At 40.9% G+C, this 26,184-nt stretch overlaps 1 protein-coding gene across 1 annotated transcript in view; it reads left to right on the top strand.

Annotated features, from left to right (window-relative positions):
* Positions 1–1,776: 1,776 nt before the first annotated feature.
* The window catches only part of SLC39A8 (solute carrier family 39 member 8), a 70,726-nt gene continuing 46,318 nt past the window's right edge, over positions 1,777–26,184 (top strand). The window contains exons 1-2 of the mRNA XM_057547346.1: positions 1,777–1,890; positions 2,338–2,810. Of these exons, the coding sequence (XP_057403329.1) occupies positions 2,592–2,810 (219 nt within the window). The 5' untranslated portion in view covers positions 1,777–1,890; positions 2,338–2,591. The remainder of the gene's footprint in view (positions 1,891–2,337; positions 2,811–26,184) is intronic.

Raw genomic sequence — 26,184 nt, 5'->3', positions numbered from 1 at the left:
CCATCTAGAGTGTTCATTGATTTCCAAGATCACCTTGAGTTGCTGGGGTCAAAGGAAAAATAGGCAACAAACTATATTTAAGGATCCAAGAAAAATCTTGAAGTGTCCCCATCAGTTGTGTAATTTAAGAGCTTAAGTGTGACATGAACTTATTTCTGGCCCTTGGGTGAAATATCTGCCCTTTTTGTACCAATGTAATTCTGTAAATTAGTATCAACAAACACACAGATTTTATAGTTGGAAAGGACACACCATCAAGATCATTTTGTTGATCTCCCTCCAAGGCAGGAATCCTACATACCCTTGAGTTTGAATCACTTTCAATCATGGGGAAATCACTACCTCCCAAAGAAGTTGTGCCTTATTTTCTGCAGAAACTTTCCTCTTGGTAACTTTGCCCTGTTACTGCTGCCTTCGGCCCTCTGTAGTTAGAACACAGTTAAACCCTCTCCATATGACAGCCCTGCAGTTATGTCCCCCTGGATGTTCATCCTTCTGGAATTTTCTCTCCCTGTCTCTTTCTTCCATCATCTAAGTTCCTCATGGGAAATGAGATTCTTTCCCCTGCCCTTTGTCTGGACTAAGTGCCTCTTTTTTTTTTTTTTTTAGTTGCAAAACGTTGGCATTTTTATTCAGACGTATAAAAACAAAACAAAAAACCTTCAGGGTTAACAACAGATACCCCCAGTTTCCCATCCATGGGGACGGAGGTCTGAAGCTGGGTCCTCTTTCTATGCCAACTGGAAGCTTCCCACTACTGGATGAGAAGAGCTCCTAAAAGTGGCTCTTGGGACCACTGTGAATCCGTGCCTTGGGTGGAGATCATATACAGCACATGCAGGTTATGGTTTACACAGAGATGCCCAGTTACTTTTCCTTCTGACCACCCCCTACTCCCACCTCCTGAGATAAGAAGTCTGGGTGTAGGAGAAGGCTGTAGTTGCTGGAATTAGACTTGATTCAGTGCAAAAACAAGAAGACAATGCCCCTTCAAGGGCTCTGACTTACATCAGTTTTCCTTGATACTTTACAGTAAGAGCACATGCATTAAGCGCCCCTTTTAAAATGTGCTATTTTAGGAGGCTCTACACTCTCCCCCATGACAGACAAGAACAGCGCTTTGAGTTCCTCTTATTGTCCTCAGCCATGTAACAATGATTCGTGGTTTCACTTTATTTCTGGACAGTTGTAGCCACTAGACACAACCTTTGCCCTCAAACACCGCATTCACTTTGCACAAGCTTGTTGACCTCACACCTAAGTCAGCTTTTCTTGAACCCTCATCTGAACAAACAAACATTCATTCTGATCTGCGGATATCCCTTGCGGCGTCAGGAAGGGCCGACTTGAGCAGTGCCGGCTCAGAGAGCTCGCCACCACCGCTACAGATTTGGTTTCCTTTTTCTCCTGATGTTAATTAAGTAAGACAAAAAACCAATTCCTGCTACTCTCTTAAGACAATGCAAAGGGTTCCAGACTCTATTCCAGGAAGTTGGTTTCAACAAGCTAACAAAGAGACCACGGAGACCAGAAAGGAGGCTAGGAATACGGACCAGGAGGTAGCGTTCAGGTAACCGCCAGGGGGGCCGGCGGGGAGCCGGCTCTGCCGAGGGTGGGAGTGCGCCACGCCAACCAGGAGGGAGGGCCAGCGGCTGTGCGCCCCGGCGTGGACGCGCGCGGGAGTTCAGGCTGGGGAATGTGTCACCACGTGCTGCAGGGAGGTGGGGACAGGGCCCTCTCCTCCAGTTATAAGTAAAGAGCGCAGGGCAGGATCTCGGAGTTTCACAGCGGACTTGCCTGGGATAGTGTTGAGAGAGAGAGAGAGAGAGAGAGAGAGAGAGAGGGACTGACTCACGTGGACATAAACAGACAGACGGAGAAACAGACGAGGTGAGAGCTTAGCAGGCTAGCTAACCTACTAGCTTGCCATTGCAGAGAAGAGATCTGGGAGAGGGAGGGTCCCGTTTAGACGCTCAAACCCCAGGACACCGGAGGGGCCATTTCCTGCAGCTTCCTGGGGGCTGCACGGCTCACCCCTTCTAAGCTTGCTGTGAGGGAATTAAGCAGAAAGAAAGAAGAGGAGGTGGGGTTCTACAGCCCATGTGCTTTTAGTTCTTCCTAAGAAGGGCTTTCTATCCGGAAGGAGCATGTGTCATCACACTGCACGCTAATCCTGGGACGTTTGCAAACCCGGCTCCGGGGCAGTTGGCCCCATGCCCGGCCGGGCGTTCGAGGGCGCCGGGCGTTCGAGGGCTCCGGCCTCGCAGTGCTCCCGGGGCCGGCCGGCGGTAGCCGGGTGGCCTTTATCTCTGTCCCCCTTTGTCCTCTTTATCTCAGGCTCTCCAGGAGGCCCGGGGGCCCGCTCTGTCTATCGCTCCCCACCCCCGGCGGCAGCGCCACTTCAATGCCCGGCAGGTCGCGGGCTGCTGCTCTTTGGAAGGCGGCGGAGGACCAGGGGCGCCCCGCGCCACCGCTGACTCGGACCGGCGCCGACGCCTGACCCGCGCCCTTGGGCACCGACGCGGGTGCGCCCGGCGCTTCCCTGTGCGCTCCAGTCCGTTTCGGGCCCGCGAGGGGCAGCCCCGGCCAGGATGGCCCCGGGCCGGGCGGTGGCTGGGCTCTTGCTCCTGGCGGCCGCCGGCCTCGGAGGGGAGGCGGCGGGGCCCGCGCTCGCCTTCAGCGAGGACGTGCTGAGCCTGTTCGGCGCGAACTTGAGCCTGTCGGCGGCGCAGCTCGGGCGATTGTTGGAGCAGCTGGGAGCCGCCCCTCTGGAGGGCGACCCCGAGCCCGGGCAGCTGCACTTCAACCAGGTAGGGCGCGGGCCCGGCCGCCCTTCCCCGCCGGCGTGTCCGGAGACGTCCATTTGCCCAGGAACGCTGTTTAATGGGGAAAAGTGCCGGAGAAAGGATTTCGTTACGTTTCTCCAGGGTGAGGCGGGTCCTGCTTTTCACTAGACCTGGCTTTCTGGCCGGGGTTAAAGGGCTGGCGGTGACCAGGGAGCCAGAAATTGCAGTTTTATGCCCGATGAACTGAGTCCTCAGACGCTGGTGGTTATAAGATTTTATGCAAAAGTTTATGAAGTAGTTGAGAGCGGGAAGCATCTTAGGAGATGCGTTTTAGACAGGAATGGCGTGCTGAAGTCTTCCCGGCAGAGAGAGTGGCTCACAGGCCACCCTCGTTAACAGTAGCCCGGTGGGTGACGACTGCTATCGAGACGTAATGTAGTTCTGTCTTTCCGGTGTACGTTACCCGAGGCATTTAGGGCCGAAGGGCCTACTGTATAGAGACAGGGAGGCCGAGGGGGGCCCTGAGACCAAGATCAAGCATCCAGTCGGTGGGTCGAACTGGGTTTAAAGCCACAGTTTTTAGTCATCTGTCAGGTCAAGGGTTTGATTCGAATGTTCATTCATTCATTCAAAAACAAACAAACAAACAAACCTATCTTAGGACATATTCACAGTATTATACAGGCATTTGGTAATTCCTATAATTTAAGGGTCACCATGAGTTACCTAGGAGCAATTAAGACCATACCTGCTAGTAAACTTCAAAAAGGAGGATATTATAGATTCTTCGTTATTTCCGTCATAAATATTCTGATTATTTCTTAAAATTGTGAAGTAAGCGAAGTGTGCTTTTGGCATCCTCCCCCAAACTTCTCTCTACTTTTAAAAACTCTGTTTACTCAGTGCTTTGATTTTTTTTCCCTTCTGCTCTGGTTCCAGTGACAACTGGTGATGAATCGCAGTGTTCAGTATTTTCCGTATTGTTTGTCACTTCTGCGTGATGTTAGTTTGTGTTACAAAAAGTTTTTGTGGTCCAAGATGCTTGGGAAATGTTGCATACTATACTCCACTCTTGGAAATCTAGCATTTCCCGATGTATTTGACCTTAGATTACAGTTAGGGAAACTTTAATCAGATAAATTCCTTGCTAATAACATAATAGTTTGGCATTCTTTTTGTTAGAAATATCTTACCTCATTTAAAACATGCAATATTCAAGAAGTATAAGGTTCTGATGCCATGAGGGATCAAAGTGACCTTCCTTTGATCTAGAAGGGTTTTGTGGTCCTCTTATGCATGTTCTTTAGTAAACTATCTATAGATTCAGTTCTGGCATGGCATTACAGTTGGTTCAATGTCTAAGAAATGATACATTGGAAAAACTGAAATGACCCCATGTTATACTGATATTTTAGAAAATAAGTAAACAATTTCCTAAGTATTTTCTGTCTAGTTGCAGTCTCTTCAAGTGGGGGAAACAGCTGACCTGACTAAAGCATTTCTAGGTAGGAGTAGGGGCAGTCATATGCTTGGAAAGAAGCTTGGGGACTTGACTTGCAGCTGCGTATCTGTAGCCCACACATTGTTTTGACTTAAATTATCTCCTTATCTTGCAATGTCTGGAGGTGTTGATGAATTATAAAGGGACAAAAGACTGCTGAGCCACGCCTTGGCAAAGACACTGGAAAATATACTTAAATAATTTAGGAAAATTGCTTAAGTTTATTAGCAGTATGAGTCCCAGTTTATGAGTAAGTAGGACACCTCAATAGGTAAATTATAAGTATGTTGACACCTTGTTTCTCATTCTTCTGTTTGCATATTTAACTACCCTCATTATGGCCTCTGTGGGCATCAAAAAGTGATGCGAAGCAGCCCATAGTTACTTTGGAAATAAAGGGAAGCCATGGAAAATTTATCACTTAATCAGACCTAGCAAACATCTGTTGGATGTTCTAAAAAGTCCTAATGAAAACAACAATCATCAGTTAAATGATGTCGAATGAAATGCCATTCCAGAAGAATCTGTTAATTTGCTGACATTTATATCTGCTCCAGCAGGAAATCATCCAGTTTGGAGCAAAATTTAGGGCTGTGTTAATATCTCCAGACCTTAAAGAATGCAATTTTAGTTTCCTTACCTGCAGCAAAGTAGAATAATAATATATGTGAAAAGCTTGATTTTCTGACTTTGCAGAAGGTTGAAAAGATAGAATTTATTTCTTTGGGCCAGGGATTTATTGAATCTTCTATGAGATCTGTTTACAGATGACATTGTTCCTTTGGATGAGGGCTTAGGTCAGCTTTTCCCATGTAATAGGACTACTGTACTAAAAATTTAGACAATTTTGGAAGGTCTTCTAATATTTTTTCAGTGTCCTTAAGTACTATTAAAAGAACTTGTTGCTTTGGGAGATCAAAGTGACCTGAGTTCAAGCTGTTAACAATAGAATAATTGAGTTTACTGTTTTGCTTCTTATGGTTTCTGAGGGTACAAAGAACAGGTAGAAGAAGCAACCCAGACAAGTGAGAGGAGGGAGCTCTTTTATCTAAATGGGTCACTGGGGCCCATGACTGAGTGTGAGTCTGCTCTATCTCAGGGAGTTTCTAAAATACAAAGGGAAGCCCCAGCTGAGTGAATACCCTGGGTGATTAATTTAGGGGATTTAAGAATGGGCTCAGTGCCACTTTTTGTTTGTTCAGATGTTCCTTTCTCATTCTCCAAGTGGTCTTTCCTCTTCATATCTCCTTCAGAACACCTCACCTCTGAATTATCACACTAAGCTGCAGGAAATGCCTCCATTTAAATAACTGAGTCTCCTGAGGAGGCTTAGTGGGGGTGATGGAGAGGTGGGTGTGGGTGTGGCAGGTTGGCATGTGAGGCAACCTTTGTTTCCCACCATCACTCAACCTTAGGCTTTTACTTCTCTCTCCGAACTTTATTTTTTCATTTGATACGTTTTCCTGCAGCACATCTTCTTTTTTTCTTTCACAGGTTGCCTGAACCTTGTTTTTAAATCCCTTTCAATTCACCTTCAATCTTCCTAAAGCAATACTTGGAGTATGCCTCTCTTCTTTCAGATCTCCTCCATGAACTGTCTCTTGGCTGGTGAAGTCTAAATCTGAAGACTGGCATTTAAGGCTCTGCACCGCAAGGTTGACCCTGAGATGTTAACATGCCTGCCCAGACCTAGCACTCACTAAATTAAATTATTCATTCTTCTCTGAAATCAATGTATGCTTCTACTCAACCACTTTTTTACCTCATTATCTTCCTTGCACCCTTCCTGTTTCCAACTGCAATGTCCTTCTTTTCCTTGAATTGCCCTATCAAAATCTTAAATTTTAAAAAACCCAGCTAAACTCCATAAAACCTTTCTGGGGCATCACAACCACCACTGATTTGCTGTCTTTTTGAATTCTTGAAATTTTTTATTATGCTAACGACACTTAGCTATTCATGTGTTCAACAAATATTTCAAATAACTACTATACTCTAATTAGGGTGGTCCCTTAAAAGTACAAATCTAATCATATTGCTCATTTTATTAAAACAATTAAATGCCTTCAAGTTAAACTTTAAACACTTTAATGTGGCTTAAGCCTTTTTATGATCTGCTTCCTGTATATTTCTCAAGCTTTATCCTTTGCTACTATTCCAGTCTTCATGGACTGCCGGTAGTTCCTGGTTCGCCATATACGTGTGCTTATGTTTTAGGTATCAGTTTAGACATTACTTCTTCCGAGAAGCCTTTCTTAGCCTGCTCAGGGGTTTAGTAGGAGCCCCCTTTTATGTGACCCTATATTAATTGGTGCCTATGAAATCATAGCATATTATATATTGCAATTATAATATGGACATAATTTTATACATATTATAAATTTCTGTTTATATGGCTTCTCCTCGACCCCAACACACACACCCATAGGATTTTGAACAGATTGAAGGGACTGATCTGACTCATCTCTCTAGGGGCTAGTGTAGTGCCTGGTACATAACATGTATTCATTATATATATTTTTGAATGAATGAGTGAAGATGGTTTAATATGAGTAAGGCAATTTGAGCCCTCACATGACTTTACAGTTAATAGGTAGACGTATGACATGTGCACACGTAACTATAATGCATGATAGAACGATATGTCTGATTAAAGAATTTCAGAAGAAGTGGAATGGGATCAGACTTGTGTTTTTGGAAAATTCATCTGCTTGAGAGCGTGGAGTGGGTCGAGACAGGAGCTAAGGAGGAAACTGCAGTGGTTTGTAGGAGATGTAATGATTGCTTGATCCTGGAGGCCGTCAGGAGGTACATAAAGGCTCTGCCTTCTTCTGGAAGAGCAGCCGTGACTGAAGAGTAGGCAAGAGCCCCAAAGGTAGATATTTTCTACTTCAAGTCTTTTGCCTGTAGCAGTCATTTAACTATTGTTAGATCTTTCCTTTCATTAGTTTATGGCACAAGGATGCCAGAGGGAGAGGCAGTGAGGTAACTCTTGGCTTATTTCAATGGATGGCCAGGCTAGCGGTCTGTAGCAAACAGAAGGGGTGTATGTGTGTGGTCATTACATACATGTTGTATGCATAGCTTGTTGTTGCTTAGTGTACTTTTTCTTGGGATGGAGGGTAATGGTGCATTACATGAGGGAGGTTCTGGGAAGCACTGATCATGGATGGAGGGGAGAAAGAGCATCTCTCTACCTCTTTTTTTTTTTTTTTTTTCCTTTATATTCTGAGAAATGAGGGCGTAAATCTTCTAGGAATGCCTTCCAACCTGCTTGTTCAGGTGAGAAACTGGCAGGAAGGGCCAGGTTGTGCTTAGGTCTCCGGTGGCTTTTCCTTCAAGACAATGGACCTATTTTGATATATCACTCTCATTTAAGTTGACTGTGTACAGTGTGATCATTGTTTCCAAAAGGTTTTAGGAAAATGAGAGACACTCGTAATTCATTTGACTGTGATGTCAAGAGCTTAGTTTGCTTTCGTGCCAGGGATGATTGGGATCCATGTGAGAAAATACCCTTCATTCTTTCTATCTCTGACTCCCAAACTTGCATCTTTACCCACTACCCTAGGAGTCACATAGACCCTTTTGTACATAACATAAATAATTATATCTAGGATTTATTGGTTTTTTCCTGTGTGACATAACTCTTAACCACTTTATCTGTATTAACGCCTTTCAAAATCACAACAATCCTGTGATACAGATACCATTATTAACTTAATTTTACACATGAGAAATATGTGGTGCTGAGAGATTAAGTACTTGACCAAAATCACACAGTAAGTGGTAGAACCTCAGGCAATCCTAAATCCTATAGTGGATTTTTTGAATTATAGTTTAGAAAATCATACTCTCCCTAGCCAGGGCAACTGTTTTTTTTTTAAATTTATTTGTTATTTATTTATTATTTATTTTTGGCTGTGTTGGGTCTTCGTTTCTGTGCGAGGGCTTTCTCTAGTTGTGGCAAGTGGGGGCCACTCTTCATCGCGATGCGCGGGCCTCTCACTATCGCGGCCTCTCTTGTTGTGGAGCACAGGCTCCAGACGCGCAGGCTCAGTAGTTGTGGCTCACGGGCCTAGTTGCTCCGTGGAATGTGGGATCTTCCCAGACCAGGGCTCGAACCCGTGTCCCCTGCATTGGCAGGCAGATTCTCAACCATTGCGCCACCAGGGAAGCCCAGGGCAACTGTTAATCTCAGATTTTGATCTATGGGTAGAAGTTACAAATCATCAATCGCTTATGTAGCTCCATTGCTTAGTCACGTTAAGGGAACAGTATTAAGACTACAGAAACTACAATGAGGATGACAGGTCCTTGTCCTCAGAGAGCTTATAATCTAATTAAGAAATAAGGTGGAAACTTTTGAAAAGTATGCAAGGCAAAACTGCAGTAGTTAAGTAATCACTGAAAGAAATATTACAAGACGTATCACTAGGCTGTGTGAGATTAACTGCCAAACAAATACTTTTGGGAACCATGTTCTGTGGGAGCCTTCTGGGAAACACCTTGTGGAGGAGTTACAAGGCAGTCAATTCTCCTTTTGGAGGATTTTGCTTGTTTGTTTTGGTTTTTAAAATCCTTACTGGATGAACATCTGCTTGTGCCAAATGTGTCTGTGCTATTAATCACAAGATGGATCTTCTTGTGGGTTACATGAATTCTCTTTTATAGAATGAAAGTTTCTTTCATTCTTTCTTATATAATGAATTTTTCTTGGAGAAAATATTTTGGCAACAATAGTTTTCCTAATTCTGAGTTTCAGAAGTTTTCCTGGAGAAAGGTATATTTATCAGCTTCTTCTTTCTTCTATGGATAGACTGCAGATAAGGGGAGAAACATCCGTGTCTAGTGTTAAATTTTTCAGTCCTGTTCTCACTTTTACTCTAGAAGAATTCTGCCAATGAATTCACTCTCTCTTCAGGCAGTTTAGAATGTAAGTCCTCCTATTTAAAAAAAAAAATTGTGCCGTCTTCTCTCTGGCAGATAATCCTTTTTTTTTTTTTAACATGTTAATTATCTTTTTCTTTTTTAACTGACGTATAGTTGATGTGCAATATTATATAAGTTACAGGTGTACAATACAGTGATTCACAACTTTTAAAGATTATACTCCATTTATAGTTATTATAAAATATTGGCTGTATTTCCTGTGTTGTACAATACATCCTTGTAGCTTATTTTATACATAACAGTTTGTTCCTCTTAATCCTGTTAAGTCCTCCTTTTTCATGCCTGTGAAGCAGCTGCATTGCTGACTGCACAACACTGGAGAAAGAGGACTGTGCATCGGTGCTAGGGAATGAGTTGAAGCAATGAGGGAAGAGTAGGTGAGCAGAGTACTTTAACAGAATTACTAACCCTAACAGAGGTACTAACTCTAACAGAATTACTAACCCTAACAGAGGTACTAACTCTAACAGAATTACTAACCCTAACAGAGGTACTAACTCTAACAGAATTACTAACTCTTAGAATCTCATTGCTGCTAGATGGGAGTTTGAGCTCTCACACAGTTACCAGGAGAGGGAGTGGTAAACTTTTTCCCTTAATTGAGATAGATCTTTATTTCTCTCTAGAGATATTCAAAGTAGAGTAGCTGGGTGGGAGATTTTCAGCTTCTGTGCTTTCCATGGTTCACACCATCTTTCTGTTTCCAGGTGATGCCAACATTGGGAGATGTTGATGGTCAGGGACTTCATTTCCCAGTCATAAAAACCCATTGCTTCTCAACTATGACTGCAGTTTAAGAGTTTTTTCTTTAAAATCAATATACATTTGAATCCTCTATGTTAAATTTCTTTTGGTGGTAGTAGGGGTCGGGGGAGAAAAATAGGAATATAAATAGGCATGGAAAACAGGCCTGAAGTTGAGAAGGATTGGCATTCCTCAGGGAAAAGAAAAGCAACCCCATAACGAGGGTAGCCTCATGTGATTGGTAACAAGAGTTTGCCAGTTACTTGGATTCAGAGTGGCATGTCCTCAAGGGACTGTCCATATTACTAAGTGCACACAGTTAATATTAGGATCATTTAAAATGCAATTTATTAAAAAAAAAAAAAGAACGTTACTAAACTCTAGACAACCTAAGAAACTTGTAGTTTTCAGAGTGTGTTCCCATTTCCAACTTCAGATGATGGTAGGATTCCTGTTTGTAATTGAAACTAATTAATTTATTCTCAAACTATTCCCAGTTGTCTGTTTCAGGAGCCAAATGGGTTTGCGGAGTCTTGAGGTTTATTTTGTAAAGAAATGAAACTATCACTGAATTACCTTTGTGATGATGGGATGTGGGAACATAGAAAATCTTCAGAATGGAGCCTTGTTTAATTTGGTTTCTGTCTCTTTCCAAAGGTCCTCTGTTGTTTTTCTTGGCCTGAAGCTTAAGGAGAACAAAAACAAAAATCTGTGAATCTAGATCAAAGATGTTAACCTGAAAAGTAGTATTATGCCTTTGAAGTCCAAATATTTAATACCTTGACTTTTTTTATACTTAACTAGTTAGAGAAATAAAAAAACCAAGTGAGCATTGATAAGGCCTCTAAGGCTTTAGTTCTGTTTTAGTTCTATTTTTGAACGTATTCAAAAATAATACACTTGTCATCGGTATATTCAGTGGGCTTCTTGGGTCTCTAATTGTGGTAGGAATACAACATAATGGTTAACAATTTGTCCTTGGGGTTTAAACAGACATGGGCTGAAATTCTGATCACTTATTAGCTGGGAATCACAGGCAAATGACTTAACCTCTTTAATACTCAGTTTTCACATCTGTGAATTGAAAAAATGAACCTTACTCATAGGATGGTTGTGAACAAAAATATAAGAGCAATAATAATAATTACTGAGTATCGCTGTATTTTAGGCACTTCTATATTTACTACTATGTGTATTACATGTAGTAACTCAAACAAATAATCTATTTTTTCCCATTACCTGTATTACTTAAAAAAATAAATAACAAAAAAGACAATGCATGTAAAATACTTAGCATCATGCCTGGCTCAAATTATATGCTCAATGCATAGTTATTATAATACTGTATTAGTTGATATAGCTTAACAATAGCTTAACTACCCTTAACAAAATTGTCTTTCACTGGAGGCCTGAGCACCTTAGGGTCACTCAACTTAGAGGAAAGCAGTGCTATAAAAAGACAACAAGGATTAATGAAATAAAAAGTTCGGTGAGAAATACATCAGTCCAGTGACTTCGGTTTCAGTGTTAGTTTCAGTGGTGACTCTCATCTTGAGAAAGGCTTTTACCATTTGCCTCTTCTTCCCTTTCATCAAACACTAGTAATAAACTCCTGAAAAATGTAAACTCCTGAAAATGTAAACCTTAGGTCCTCCCAGAGGACTTCTGAGGCTATATTTAGGAGTTGGCTTTGTTTATTATTTTTGTCCAAATTTTACATCAATACTGAAATGTGAATGTTTGGAAATCCATATTATACTTGTAGAAATTGATGTAATTGTGCTTTTAAATTTAGATTTACCTCAGGACCTCTGTATGGGTTTTGCAAGCCAAAAGAATCCAGGGTCCTCCACCTTCAGCTGACCTTATTAGTTGGGAAGCAGGTAAGAGAACAGGCGCCACTTTGGTCTGACTATGATAAGTCAGGGATGTGTCTCTTCAGGGACAGGGAAAGAGAAGTTAGTCCAAACTTCAAACGAGAGGTAAAATCAGTAAGACGATTCTGAGTTGGGTAACAGATCCTGCTTTAAATGAATATTGAACACATATGCTGGAAAACACATGGACCCTTCTGTTAAGGGATGCACCCTACTGATGATACCAGGTACTTGAGTTTGAATATCAAATCATGATGCTCTGCAGTTTTCTTTAGGAGCAGGGATCTCAGAATTCATGTATATTCTTTGGTTACTTTACCTACACATCTTTTGAGAAAGTCTAGACACTGGCTCTGTCCCTAATCTTGGGATGAATGCCATTTAAGTAAATGTTCAGGTAGGACCTTCACTCCAGCAGAGGGAGCAGGTCCTACCCTAATAGAAGTAATAGTTAACATTTATGGAGTACTTATCATGTGCCAGGCATTGTGCTCAGTACCTTCTTATATACCATCCCATTAAGCCTCTTCATCTCACAGGGTAAGTACTCTAGGTATTCCCATGAGTAGACCCAGTCTCAGAGAGGTTGGATACCTCTCTCAGAGTCATAGCTCAGAAGTGGCAGAGTGAGGGTTCCAATCCAGAGTGACTAGACTTTAAAGCCCATGCTCTCTCTCCACTGTTGCTCCACATATACTGAAGAATATCATCCCACGGAGGGGCTGGTTTATTTTCCAAAAATCTTAGCGCCTGATATGTCATCCAAGTGCCTCAGTGTCAAAGTAGAACTGATGCTAGTTTCTTGAAGCCACTGGGAACAGTACAGTCATTTAAAGCAGGAAGGTATTTTCTGCTGAGATTTCTTTTGTTTCAGTAAAACAAGAAAAAAAATTATTATTACTATTCTTCCTGCTGGAGCTGTCTCCGCAATAGTCAGGTCTAGCTCTAAAACAAGATTATCAATTCCTTCACAAGCTATTTTTCAACCTTGCAATGTTATTTCCTGATCTTTGACATTTGATACTCCAAACAGTGTTGTGAGAGAATTGGGACATAGCAGTTTCCCCAGAAACTGAGGCCCAAAGAAGTCTTTGGCAGAAGTCACCAAGTGCCCAAATTTGACTGGGAGAACAGAGGTGCCAATACTGAATCCTCAGTTCTTCTCCATTGTGCTGGTTTTAGTCAGGTGCTGCCTTGGCATGGCCCCTGTGCTATGAATCCCCTGAATATTCCATGGTCTTTGTGCCTTACTTTCTTTATATAACTGGGTGGTGGACACGTATGAAGTCTATTCCATTTTCTCACCTTCCAGACACTCCTCAGCACATTGCGGTATGGCTCTGTCCCCAACACTTCCTTCAAATTGCTCTATAGGACGTCACCCAGACCTTCTTATTGCTAAATACAATGAGAGATTCTCAGGCTTTACCTCTGTCTTAATTTTGACAGTGTTGAACACATCCTACTTGAAACACATCCTCTCCTTGCCCACAGCTGTGTCTACCTTGGTTTGGTTTTCTTACCTCTCTGGCTGCTTCTTTTCAATTTCAGTGTCTTTTGCTCATCCTTTAAACATCGGTGTTCCTTGGGGTTCTATCCTAAGCACTCTTCCTTTTGATTTTGCACACTCTGTCTGTGCAACCTCAGCCACTCCTCTGGCTGCAGTTATCACCTGTCTGTGGGTGCTTTCTGCTTAGGTTGGCTTGGTTCACATTTCTCTCCTGAGGTTCAGCCATGCACATCATGGTTGCCGATTGATGTCTAACTCTCTCCCCTCCCCAACTCAGCAGGTCTAAACCTGTCCCAAATGGAACTCGTCAACTCCATCCTTTCTCCATCAACACCTTCTGGTACAGTAAGTCCCCTACATACGAATGAGTACTGTTCCAGGAGCACGTTTGTAAGTCCCATTTGTTCGTAAGTCCAACAGAGTTAGCCTAGGTACCCAAGTAACACAATCGGCTATATAGTACGGTACTGTAATAGGTTTATAATACTTTTCATACAAATAATACATAAAAAACCCAACAAACATAAAAAATAAAGAAAACATTTTTAATCTTACAGTACCTTGAAAAGTACAGTAGTACAGTACAACTGCTGGCATCAGGGGCTGGCATCGAGTGAACAGGCAAGAAGAGTTACTGACTGGAGGAGGGAGAGGAGGTGGGAGATGGTAGAGCTGAAGGACCGTCAGCAATAGGAGATGGAGGGCAAGCTGCAGTTTCACTCACGCCTGACACTGAGGCCACAGGTTCTGGTTCCTTGCTGGATTCAATTCTATCTACCCTCTTGAAAAAGCGATCCAGTGATGTCTGGATAGTAGCTCTTTTTTTCTCGTCATTGATGACACGGTAGCACTGGATTGCATTTTGAACGGCTGCTGCAACCTTCGTGCACCGTTCTAAGTTTGGGTCCTGTGCCTTAAAAACTAACAGTGCCTCCTCAGATAAAGAAAATCCCCTTGCCATTTCCCGCGTTGTGAATCTCTTCGGTTCTTCAGTTACTTCTTCTTCCTCTCATCTCTCTTTGTCCTTTCTCTGGGCTTCCAATTCCGTCAGGTCTTCATTAGTAAGCTCCTCGTGTTGCACAGCAGGGAGTTCAGTGTTATTAGAATGAGCAACGCCTACCATCTTTTAGCCTTGCTCCACTCTCTCAATTATTTTCACTTTTGTTTCCATCATCATCGCTTGGCGCTTCTTAGCAGTACCAGCTACATCACTGCTGCTTTTACGCTTGCTTCTGGACATCCTGGGCTTGAAATAAGGATACTGTACTACTGTACTCTATACAGTACTGTACAGTAAGGTACACAAAAGCACAACCACTTGTAGAGGATGCACACACATGACAATGTACATCAGACACGTGAACTAACTTATGTGATTGGACATGCGAATGCACTTTCGCATCTTTGAAAGTTCGCAACTTGAAAGTTCGTATGTAGAGGACTTACTGTAATCCTGTCTTGTCAGTCTCGGTGATCAGTGTCAACATCCACTCCGCTGGCTAAGCTGAAAAACTGGATGTTATTCTTGAGTCCTCTGTCTCTCTACTTCCCATGTCAAACGCGCATAAGTCGTGTCACAATAGCTTAAATACTGCTTACTTAATATCTCTAAATTCCAGTGTTCTCTTTAGTGTAAGGGGGATAATTTTATCTACTTTATGGGATTGTTGTGAGATTTAATTAGATACAGATCTTGCATTCTGTTTGTGTCTGGCGTTATGCTGCCCACGGCATTCCATGCTGCCCCATGTCCTATCTTTCACATTGCTGCCGGATTTATATCCCAAGTACGCGAATCTGATCATTTCACCATCTTCAAATGGCTTCTAATTACTGTTAGAATAAAATCTAAACTTCTTGCCTGGTATTTAAGGCCCTGCAGTACCTACCCTTACCCCCCATGTTTCTCCAACTTTATTTCTCCTTTTTTCATCACATCTCATCTTAGATGTTGTTTTCTCCAGGAATCCTTGGACAATCCCATTACGTTAGGGTAGGTTAGTTATTCTGTCTTCTTCAACATTCATGGATCCTACCCTAGCACTTACCGGGCCATACTGTAATTACTTTTTTTTTTTATCTGAACCCTGTACTACTCTGTGATATCTATTGTGAGGTTAGGGATTGGGTTTATCTCAGTCACCTTCTTTATTCCTGTAACTAGCATAGTGTCTAGCATATAGTAGGTATTCAGGAAATATTTGTTAAATGAATGAATAACTTCAAACTTTTACAATAAATTTTACACCAATATAACTTTTAAAATTATTTCAGTCAACCTAGATGTCTCATTTAGTTCAAAGTAAGCCAGCAATCCATTTATTTGATGCAGACACACTAATAAAAACAGTAGAAAAGAAATAGTATGTTAAAATTGAACCTATGTGTCATATCAGTAGAAGGAAATAATTAAATTTTTATTCCTTCTAATTTCTGAAATTTTTAGAGTCCTTTGGTCATAATTTAGACTCAGATTTTCTCCATAGCCCATAGCTGCAATTTTTATGGCAACTTGGAAACATTGGTGTCAGTATTAGTTTATTTGTAGTATCAGGGCTCTACTGAGTTGATGCCAGTTAAGTTTTATAGAATGAGCAAGGCAACTTGTGACTAGAAAATTTGATTCTTCAGAGTTCCTAGTAAATAAGTCTCAGGTTATCAATTTGTATTTCTCAGAATTATATTCAGACACTATGTGCTAGTTTCTAATCTTCTTTCATTCCCTGCCCTTTCCTTAATCTATCATGTTAGTGATTGTTATAAGTTGAGTGACTTACATGTCTGAAGCTTTGCTAGGAGTTGAGGAAGATATGAAATAATACATCCTTTCTCTCTAGATGTTCATGATCTTATTAAAGAGATACCCATTTTCAAGAGCAGATGGTAATACGAGGAAGCACACAGTAAGTGCTAAACATGTAAATCCTATGGGTAGGGGCATCTGGAGAGCATAGCAATATTAAGTAGAGGCAGTGGGGACCAAATATAAGACAGATAGAAGTTGGATACTTTGAGAGGAGGTATCTCAGAATTCTAGGTAGAGCTCATGGGGCATGCAAAGTCACAGTGAAGGTAAAATGCAAGGCATTAGAACTGCTTGGTTAAAACAGAGAGTTTAAGGATGCTTTTGGTGGAGGGCAAAAGGAGGAAGGAAGGTTGGGGACAGATAATTCTTCAGTGTTAGGTCTTCAGACTCTTGGCAGAAGGAAAGTTTTTTTTTGGTGTGTGTGTTGGGGGCCAGTTTGAACAGAAGAGTGACAACGGCAATATTTCAATAGAAATAGTCTTGTGTGTGGGGTGAGTAAGGATAAACAAGATGAGACATGTATTGGGTAAGGTTAGTTAGAAGTTCCCAACTTGTCAGTTAAATGTAAGGGCCCATCTGTCATTCTTATGCTCTAGGCCAAACCTGTTGGTCTCAGGACCCTTTTGTACTCTTAAAAATTATTGAGGACCCCAATATACTAAAGTACACGTGGTTTATATCTATTGATATCTACCGTTATAGAAATTAATGTTAAGAAAAATTTAAAATATTTATTTAACATATAAAAAATAACAGTAATAAGGCCATACCATGTTAACATTGTTTTTTAAATGAAAAATAACTGTATTTACCATGACAAAAAATTAGTGAGAAGAATGGCATTGTCTTACATTTTTGCAAATCTCTAATGTCTGGCTTAGTAGAAGATAGTTGAATTCTCATATGTGCTTCTGTATTCAATCTGTTGTGACATGTTATTTAGCCTCTGGAATATCCATTGTTTACTCATGAAAGAATGAGAGTGAAAAAGGAAAATGCAGTTTTAGCATTATTATGAAAATCATTTTGACCTTGCATTTTCTCTGGCAGGGTCTTGGTAACCCCTGGGTGGGGTGGGGGTTCCCTGGACCGCACTTTGAGAACCACTGTGCTAAATGGTTGTGATATGATTGGGTCTGTGATGGACAAGGTCATTTCATGTATGCAGAGGTTAGATGACTTTGAGGATGAGCTCACTTCTTGTGGCATCTGCCCCAGCCTTGAGTTGGAGGAGGGGCAAGCAAGGCTTCCACACTTTATCTCCCAGGGGGCTTAGTGGGGAGCCCTTGGCGAGAAGCAAGGCCAAAAGACCTTTTGGTCTTGGCAGCAAATGGGAGGAGGCCTAGGGGACTACCTTGCTGGTGATGGAAAGCAGGGTGGCCCCAGCCCCTGGAGCCAGGTCAGGATCATGAAGTCAAAAATCCAGATTATTTGTGCTCTGACACCACACCAGGCTTCTAGGGGTGAGAGAGCCTTGGAAACTGCACATAGAGGGGGGGCAGGGCTGAGAACCTTGTCAGTAGCTGTGGTCATCAGAAAATTTTGTAAACCTCTTTTAAAGAGTGTATCACAGCTTTTAAAATTTCTTTTTCTTTAGTAAAAATTAAAAAAAATTCCAGCCTGTCTTAATTGTGTTTGGAGGAACCTGTGAAAAGATTGGAAAACCCTCATGATTTAACTTTATTTTCCTAATTAAAATAGGAATACATGCATGTTGTCTAAAACTTTGGCAAATATAGAGAAGCAGAAAGGAAAAAACAAAAAATCGTCTATAATTTCACCACCAGAGGTAAATTGAAGCATGTTATCTCCACATTTTTTTTTTAACATCTTTATTGGAGTATAATTGCTTTACAATGGTGTGTTAGTTTCTGCTGTATAATAAAGTGAATCAGTTATACATATACATATACCCCGTATCTCCTCCCTCTTGCGTCTCCCTCCTACCCTCCCTATCCCACCCCTCTAGGTGGTCACAAAGCACCGAGCTGATCTCCCTGTGCTATGCGGCTGCTTCCCACTAGCTATCTATTTTACATTTGGTAGTGTATATATGTCCATGCCACTCTCTCACTTCGTCCCAGCTTACCCTTCCCCCTCCCCGTGTCCTCAAGCCCATTCTCTACGTCTACATCTTTATTCCTGTCCTGCCCCTAAGTTCTTCAGAACCATTGTTTTTTTTTTAGATTCCATATATATGTGTTAGCATACTGTATATGTTTTTCTCTTTCTGACTTACTTCACTCCGTATGACAGACTCCAGGTCCATCCACCTCACTACAAATAACTCAATTTCGTTTCTTTTTATGGCTGAGTAATATTCCATTGTGTATATGTGCCACGTCTTCTTTATCCATTCATCTGTCGATGGACACTTAAGTTGCTTCCATGTCCTGGCTATTGTAAATAGAGCTGCAATGAAGAAAATATTTGCAAATGAAGCAACTGACAAAGGATTAATCTCTAAAATTTACAAGAAGCTCATGCAGCTCAATATGAAAAAAACAAACAACCCAATCCAAAAATGAGCAAAAGACCTAAATAGACATTTCTCCAAAGAAGACATACAGATTGCGAACAAACACATGAAAGGATGCTCAACATCACTAATCATTAGAGAAATGCAAATCAAAACTACAATGAGGTATCACCTCACACCGATCAGAATGGCCATCATCAAAAAATCTACAAACAGTAAATGCTGGAGAGGGTGTGGAGAAAAGGGAGTCCTCTTGCACCGTATCTCCAGATTTTATTTAACCTTATTTAGAAAATAAGGACTCCACAAAATACCTTATTTAGAAAATAAGGACTCCAGTGGTATCATTCTATACATATTGTTTTGTAATAGTCTGTTTTTTCCCTTATCAATGTATCATAAAATAAAGCATCTTTCTCCTTTAAATAATATATCCAGGAAAGGCTCTTTTTGTCTGCTGTTAAGGAAGAGCTTTGAGAATGTGTATAAGCACGTGTGTGTGTGCACGCCTGTGTACATTGTGGGAGGACTGCGTCAGCACCATAGTGGCTTCAGTAAGAACTGTAAGGAAATCTGCGGGAAAAATGGAAGAACAAATCTTGGGGAAACAGAGCTGGGATCACTTGATTAGCCACCTTTTACACCTTAGAAGATCATCTTTCTGGAATGTTCTTTGCTCAAACCTTAGAAAACTCTTTTATCGTGGTGAAGTAATCATGAGTAAACTTTAAAGAGGAAATTAATTGGGAAAAAGTTCAAGAGGAAGTTGGTAGAGGGTGATTGAGCACACATATATGTTGTGCAAGAGCCAGGCTGTTTGGAAGTGGTACGTGAGTTCCTTGCAACTGTGGTTGGGTAGTTCCATTGTTGTGTCAGTAACAATTCTGGAAGTGATGCCCATGGTCACTCCCACTTTGCCGCTCCTGCTGCCAGTGTGGAGCATTTAAATCACCAATTCCTTGATGTTGTGTAGTCACCCCTGAAGGGGAATGTTAATGGGACTGTTCACTGGTTTCAGGGTCAGAAATGGCCTCCCAATTGTTAAACTCAAACCACCCTTTTAAGCTTTAAATATTTAAATTGTTCTCTTGCCATATTTGAAACATTCTTGTGTATACTTCATATTCTTTTGCTTTTATACTTGTTTTGCTTTTATATCATTTTGTTTAGGTTACTACTATGAACTTAAACAGGTTTTGCAACTGGTTTTAAAAATTACTGTGAAGACAAGTGAGGGGTTCATTCATTCATTTACTAATTTGTTCATTCAACAAGTATTTACTAAGCCCTGCTGTGTACCAGCATACACTATTATATTGTTAGTATTAGCATTAGTAAATACTAAGGTGGATATGAGTGCAAGGATTCTAGAAGTTTCTTTCCCATTACATGATGATTTCGGATCTTCATCTTTTCCTCTTCCTCATACACTCTTAACAATCTGAGACCAGTTCCTGGCCTCGTAGTTGTATGGTTATATGATGGTAGCTTAGAAGGATGAAGCAGCATGTTGGCTTCTCTGCTTGAAATGCAAGAATACTGGGTTTAAAAAAGTTTGTGTGGCTCAGTTACTTGACAACCCAGAAAAAGTGACAGGACTTGGTATTTAATTCTAGTTTTGATCGTCACTGAGTCTAAACGCGTCCGGAGGGCTCTCTCTCCCTGCCTTGAGAGCTCAGCCATACCTGTAGCAGCGGCCTGATTAGGAATGTTGAGCTGCTCAGCTTCCACAGAACCACAGCCCGTGCAAAACAGAATCTGAAACCATCTCTGGGGTGACCTTTGAGTGGGGTGATATTTCATTTGTGGCATAATGTGAAGGCCTAGGCTTAATGGCTACAGGATCAGATGGTCTTATTGCTTTGTATTATTTAGTGGATGCCATTTGACTAGACAGCCAAGTAGAGAAGACAGCCCATGTGTTGGGAAAAGGAAGAAGGGTAGAGAAGCTTATCTTTTTGTTTTCACACAGGTTTTGGACTTAACATTCCTTTGCTAGCTTTAAAAATGTCTTTTAAATAATTACTTTATGTATCAATTAGGACTCTTTCATTTGTAAGTAAAAGAAACAAGTGAAATTAGCTTAAGTCAAAAAGGAAATTCATTGGCTCAGGTAACTGAAGATTCAAGGGGCAGAAGCAGCTATAGGCACAGATGTATCCAGGGCATGAGTGATGGTATTGGATTCCTGCCTTTCTCTGCTTATTAGTTCACCTTCTTTCACATGGTGGAAAAGTGGCCTAAGGAGCCCATAGACTTCTGGCAATCCTAGTGGAAGAAGATTTTTTCAGCAGCTCCACCAGAGAGTGGACAAGTGTGGGTCCTATGTTCCCTGATCAGCCCCAACTAAATCACATAGAGGGGGGCTCCCATTGCAGGGAGGTGGTCTGTTACTGGATGATGGGGAAGGAGTCTCAGGCAGGCAAAAATGATAAGCATTCACTGGCCTTAATTATTTCTTATGTTTTGGGCTTATCTCGCTCTGTCTTATTTTCTGGCTCCCTTTCCTGCTTTTGCACAAATTATATGTGTATTCCCAAAGTTTTTCTCCTCTTTCTATACTCTCTCTCCTGATGATCTCCTCCACTCCCACTTAACTGTTATCTCCTTACAGAAGACAGCTACATCCTTATCTCTGGCCTCTAGCTTTCTCAGAGAAAGCTCACTCATTTCCATCCAGTGTCCCACAGGCAGCACTGCAACTTTAAACGTCTGAAATGAAACTTGCCACCATCCTCCGAAATGCCTTTCTTTTCCTAGGTTCTCTAATCACACCAGTAGCAATATCCTCTTTCTACTTTCCCGGAATTCTAACCTCAAAGTCGTTTTTGACTATTTCCTCTGCGTATTATTTCTGCTTTATATGAACTCTCATAGTTCTTTATAATTACTTTATCACTTTCTCTCTGGTTTTATAGATACTGGTGTATCTGATTTCTTTCTGCTGAAATTATTTTGGTTTCTTGATGGAAGGTATGACGACTTATTTATCTTTGTACTATTTCTTTCTTTGTTGGCACCCTCCACCTTCCACTTCTTCCATGAATGTCATACACAGAATTTTATGATGCAGTAAATACTTGTTGAATGAAGGAAAGAATTTATGTGATGTGTAGTATAATTACATGGTTATTATACTTGGTATTGTTAAAGAAAACCAGAATCTGACAGTAAGGTAATAAAAACAGATTTTATTCAAGAACTATTGCAATAGGGGAAAAGGGACCTCAGTATAGAACTGGGCTCAGTTCTGAATACATCACGGACAAGTGGGGATTTATAGCCAAGGAACAGAGTCAGGGTCAGTGGATGGGAAATTACTAAGAGGAAACATCAGGGGTAGGGAGGGATTTTGGTTAAATAGACCTAACAGGATTCCTGCTGAAGCCAGGGTAATCAGATATCAGGGTGAGGAATGAAGAATTTGACCAGATATTGAGGATATTAAGATAATATCACATATTAAGGCTAGGGGATTCTCTCTAAACAGACTTGGCAGGATTCTTGCTAAAACTGGGCAGTGCCAGCCCTACAAGGATGGACGCAAGGCTGAAAGCTAGAGGACTTAGAAGAACCTGACTAAAGTTTAGTCAGGTAAGAGAGCCTGTGTAATTATCTACACGGTGTAATCTCAAATCTTGCCTAACTCCTTGGCATTTATTATAAGCAGATTTCCACTGTATAAAATGTTGAGGGAGGAATTTGCCCTAATCATTCAACCTTCCCCCATCCTCTCTTTGCGCTGGCCTCCAGCACCTCCACAAAGAAATGTCTGGAAGAGAAGCAAAAAAAAACTTCTGAGTAGTCAGCACTGGTGGAAGGTAGAGTAGAGGAAGTAGAAGAAGAAATGTATGGAAGTATCTGATAAAATGATTTTGAATATAATTTGAGGCCTCATTAATCAGATGCATCTACATCCCCTTACCTCTACCACTACTTTACTTTGGTTCTTTGTGTGTATGAGGCCCATTCAAGATCATCTTAATGTGTAATAATAGACTAGCAAATAGGAGATTAACTCAACATTTAGAAAATGTCTTTAGGAAGAAGTCAGCCCACTGTGCATTAGCGCGTTTGCTGGCTGGAGTTTGCCTCTCCCAGCACAAAGCTCACAGGGCCACAGCAAACATCAGGGGGTTGCTCTTGAGAACAGCAGTGTTGTAAGAACAAACAGATGGAAAGAAGAAAAGCCAGTACGGAAACGTGAAGGAGCCAGTGAAAACACACGGAGGCAGATACTCTTCAGGTTAATCACCCTGAGCTGTTTTCTGAGGAGCCCCTGTGGGTCACACCAGTTTCACAGTTCATTCATTGTTTGTTTTGGAGCAGAAGGGGTATGTTTGAGAGGATGTTTGAACTTCCTCAGTGGTTCTGCTGGTTTTGTTGCCACCCTCACTGTTCAGGTCCTGGGTGCTCATCCTGTTTGTCTCTGCTCTGGGAAGCACTGCCCTTTCTTAGACAACTGCTTTCTTTGCGTCAGGTTCAACTCTGTTAAATCAAAGCATAATAAAAATCAATATTGTTTAAAGCCAAATAGGGTGCAGTATAAAACTATTTGCATTCTACTTGCTGGTAGATAGCTATTTAATTAAACTAATTCATTAATTTTCACTCATAACTTCACTCCTTTATTTTTATTTATTTTTTAAATTAAAATGTAGTTGACGTACAATATTATGTTAGTTTTAGGTGTCCTATGTAGTGATTTGATATTTGTAGACATTATAAAATGATCACTGTGATAAGTAGTAACCATCTGTCCCCACACAAAGTTATTACAATATTATTAACAATGTTCCTTATGTTGTATATTACAACCCCATGGCTAATTTATTTCATAACTGGAGATTTGTACCTCTTAATCCCCTACACCTAATTCACGCCCCCCTCCCCCAACCCCCTTTCTGGCAACCACTGTTTGTTTTCTGAAGGTAGGTAGCTAATTTAAATAAGGCAGGCCTGTCATTAGTTCAGTTTTGTCACACAGTTAGTAGTCCATCCTCATTCTAAAATCATAAAGCAAGGCCTAGAGTTTTGTCATCTCTCTACCTTTTTGTTCTTTCTGAACAGATCATCAAGACTCTCAGCTATCTTTCAATATTGAGTATATATTCCTTGATTGCATTGGGGTTTTTTTCCCTAACTGTATGTAGGACAGTGTCTTTAATGATGTACAATGCTTAGTCTGGGCATCCTTAAGGATAGTGACTTTAAAACTCTTGACTGCCATTTATAGTAAAAAATGAACTTTATATTGTGGTCCAGTATACATGTGCATGGTATGTATAAAGTGTAACTGAAGCAAAAGTTTGACTAAGCAATACTTACTCCTGTTATGTGTGATACACTCTGTGGTTCCTATTATACTGTTTTTTACTTACTTACAAAATGCTCTCTGTGATGTTGTAAGTGGATTTTCTGATCCACTAATGGGTCACAATTAGAGTCTAAAAGGAACTGCTTAACAGTCATCAAGTTTTAGGACGTCTTAGACTGTTCATTCTGAGAAGACTTTTGCAAATTATCTATGGGCAGCATCCCTTTTCCTCCTGTTTTGGAGTTGGAGGAGCTTCCTTGCAGGGAAACAGTGCTGCTTTGTATTTTCACTTCTACACCTATTTATTCCTGGAATCATGCAGTGGGGCAGTCGAGCCACATGGACTCTGTAATTTTTTTTTTTTTTTTTTGGCCACACTGCACAGCTTGCGGGAATCTTAGTTCCCCAACCAGAGATTGAATCTGGGCCCTCGGCAGTGAAAGCGCGGAGTCCTAACCACTGGACCGCCAGGGAATTCCCTGGACTCCGTAATTTTTGAGCCTAGCATTTATGCTCCTGGGTGTCTTCATAGTAATGAATAAACTATACCCACTTTCTCTCCCCCCGTTGGCTGTCGAGCTGTTTTCTCCCTCCATTGGTTCATTATCCCTTATTCTTGGTCTCAGGGAAGACTGTTAACTGAGCGTTGAGTGTTGTCTCCTCTTCTAGGGATGGCACACAGCTATCATTGTCACGAACCCAAAGGAGGGTTTAGGTTCAGTAAAGAACAGTTTTAGGCACATTCTTAGACATCACAAAAAAGATGTGTACATGTGCATTTTCTTTAAGGCAATTGAAGTCTTACCTTTTGACAACTCCATACAATTTGATGTATTTGATGTGTTTTCATCTTTCCTTCATAATCAATAGTGATCTCCTTTTACCAAATCTTACATTTTTAATTTGATTGTTTCTGTTGTGAGGGGAATTACAGCACTTTATGATGAAACAGTTAACAACAACTTTTGAGTTCTTGGTACGGTTCATAGTGTATCAGTGACCTTGGGCTGCCGTAACAAAATACTGTAGCCTGGGTGGCTCAAACAAGAGAAATTTATTTTCTCACAGACTGGAGACTGCAAGTCCAAGATCAAGGTGCCAGAAGGGTTGGTGTCTGATAAGAGCTCTCTCCTTGGATTGCAGATGGCTGCTTAAGACAAGGTGTCTCTTCTTATGAAGCCACTAATCCAGTTGGAGCAGGGCTTCACCCTCATGACTTTATCTGACCCTAATTACCTTCCAAAGGCCCCATAACCAAATATCATCACATTGGGGGTTAGGACTTCAATATATACATTTGCGGAGGACACAATCCAGTCCAGAGTACAAAGCTAAGGTCTTAGTGGGGTTTAAATATTGGCTGAAGTACGCAAAGAAACGTTCTTTGCAGTTATTAAAGATAGACTTTTTTCTTTGAGTGAATGGGTATTTTTCATACTCTATAATTCTTATAACATTTATTAGCAATAGTAACACATTTAATTTCTTTTATAGTCTTCTTAATAATGCAAGTATATAGAAGAAAGTTTACAGTTAAAATATGCCCAAGAGTAAAACGATACTTTTAAAAAGTTATTTCTGCAGAGAACTTTTTTCTAATGCAGATTCTATTCCTTATTAACAGTTAAATGAACTTCTAAATAGCCTAGCACCATTATAATATAGAAATATTGTAATATAGGAAAGCTACCCGCCAACATTGAGAAAAATAGATATTTTAGCAAGCAACAATTTGTTCTAAAGAGATATTTTAAAACAACTTTTACGTATTGAGATTATTATTGCAGTCCAGGATGGATGAATTTCTTAACCATGAAATTGTAAGGGAACCAGGTGTGTTTGTTTACAAGAAACGCTATACAGAGCTACTCCAATAGCCTCCACAAAATACCTATTCAAACTGAGGAAAAACAGAGATGGGAGATTGAGGATATACAATTGTTTTAAAAAGCTCTTTGTGTGGATTGCTGTTGGTCCACTGATAATATATATTTTTTAACATTTTTATTGGAGTATAATTGCTTTACAATGGTGTGTTAGTTTCTGCTTTATAGCAAAGTGAATCAGCTATACATATACATATATTCCCATATCTCCTCCCTCTTGCGTCTCCCTCCGACTCTCCCTATCCCACCCTTCTAGGTGGTCACAGAGCACGGAGCTGATCTCCCTGTGCTATGCAGCTGCTTCCCACTAACTATCTATTTTACA

The sequence above is a fragment of the Balaenoptera acutorostrata genome, chromosome 5 (assembly GCF_949987535.1).
Source record: "Balaenoptera acutorostrata chromosome 5, mBalAcu1.1, whole genome shotgun sequence".
NCBI classification, from domain to species: domain Eukaryota; kingdom Metazoa; phylum Chordata; class Mammalia; order Artiodactyla; family Balaenopteridae; genus Balaenoptera; species Balaenoptera acutorostrata.
This window is presented reverse-complemented; position numbering and strand designations above follow the sequence as displayed.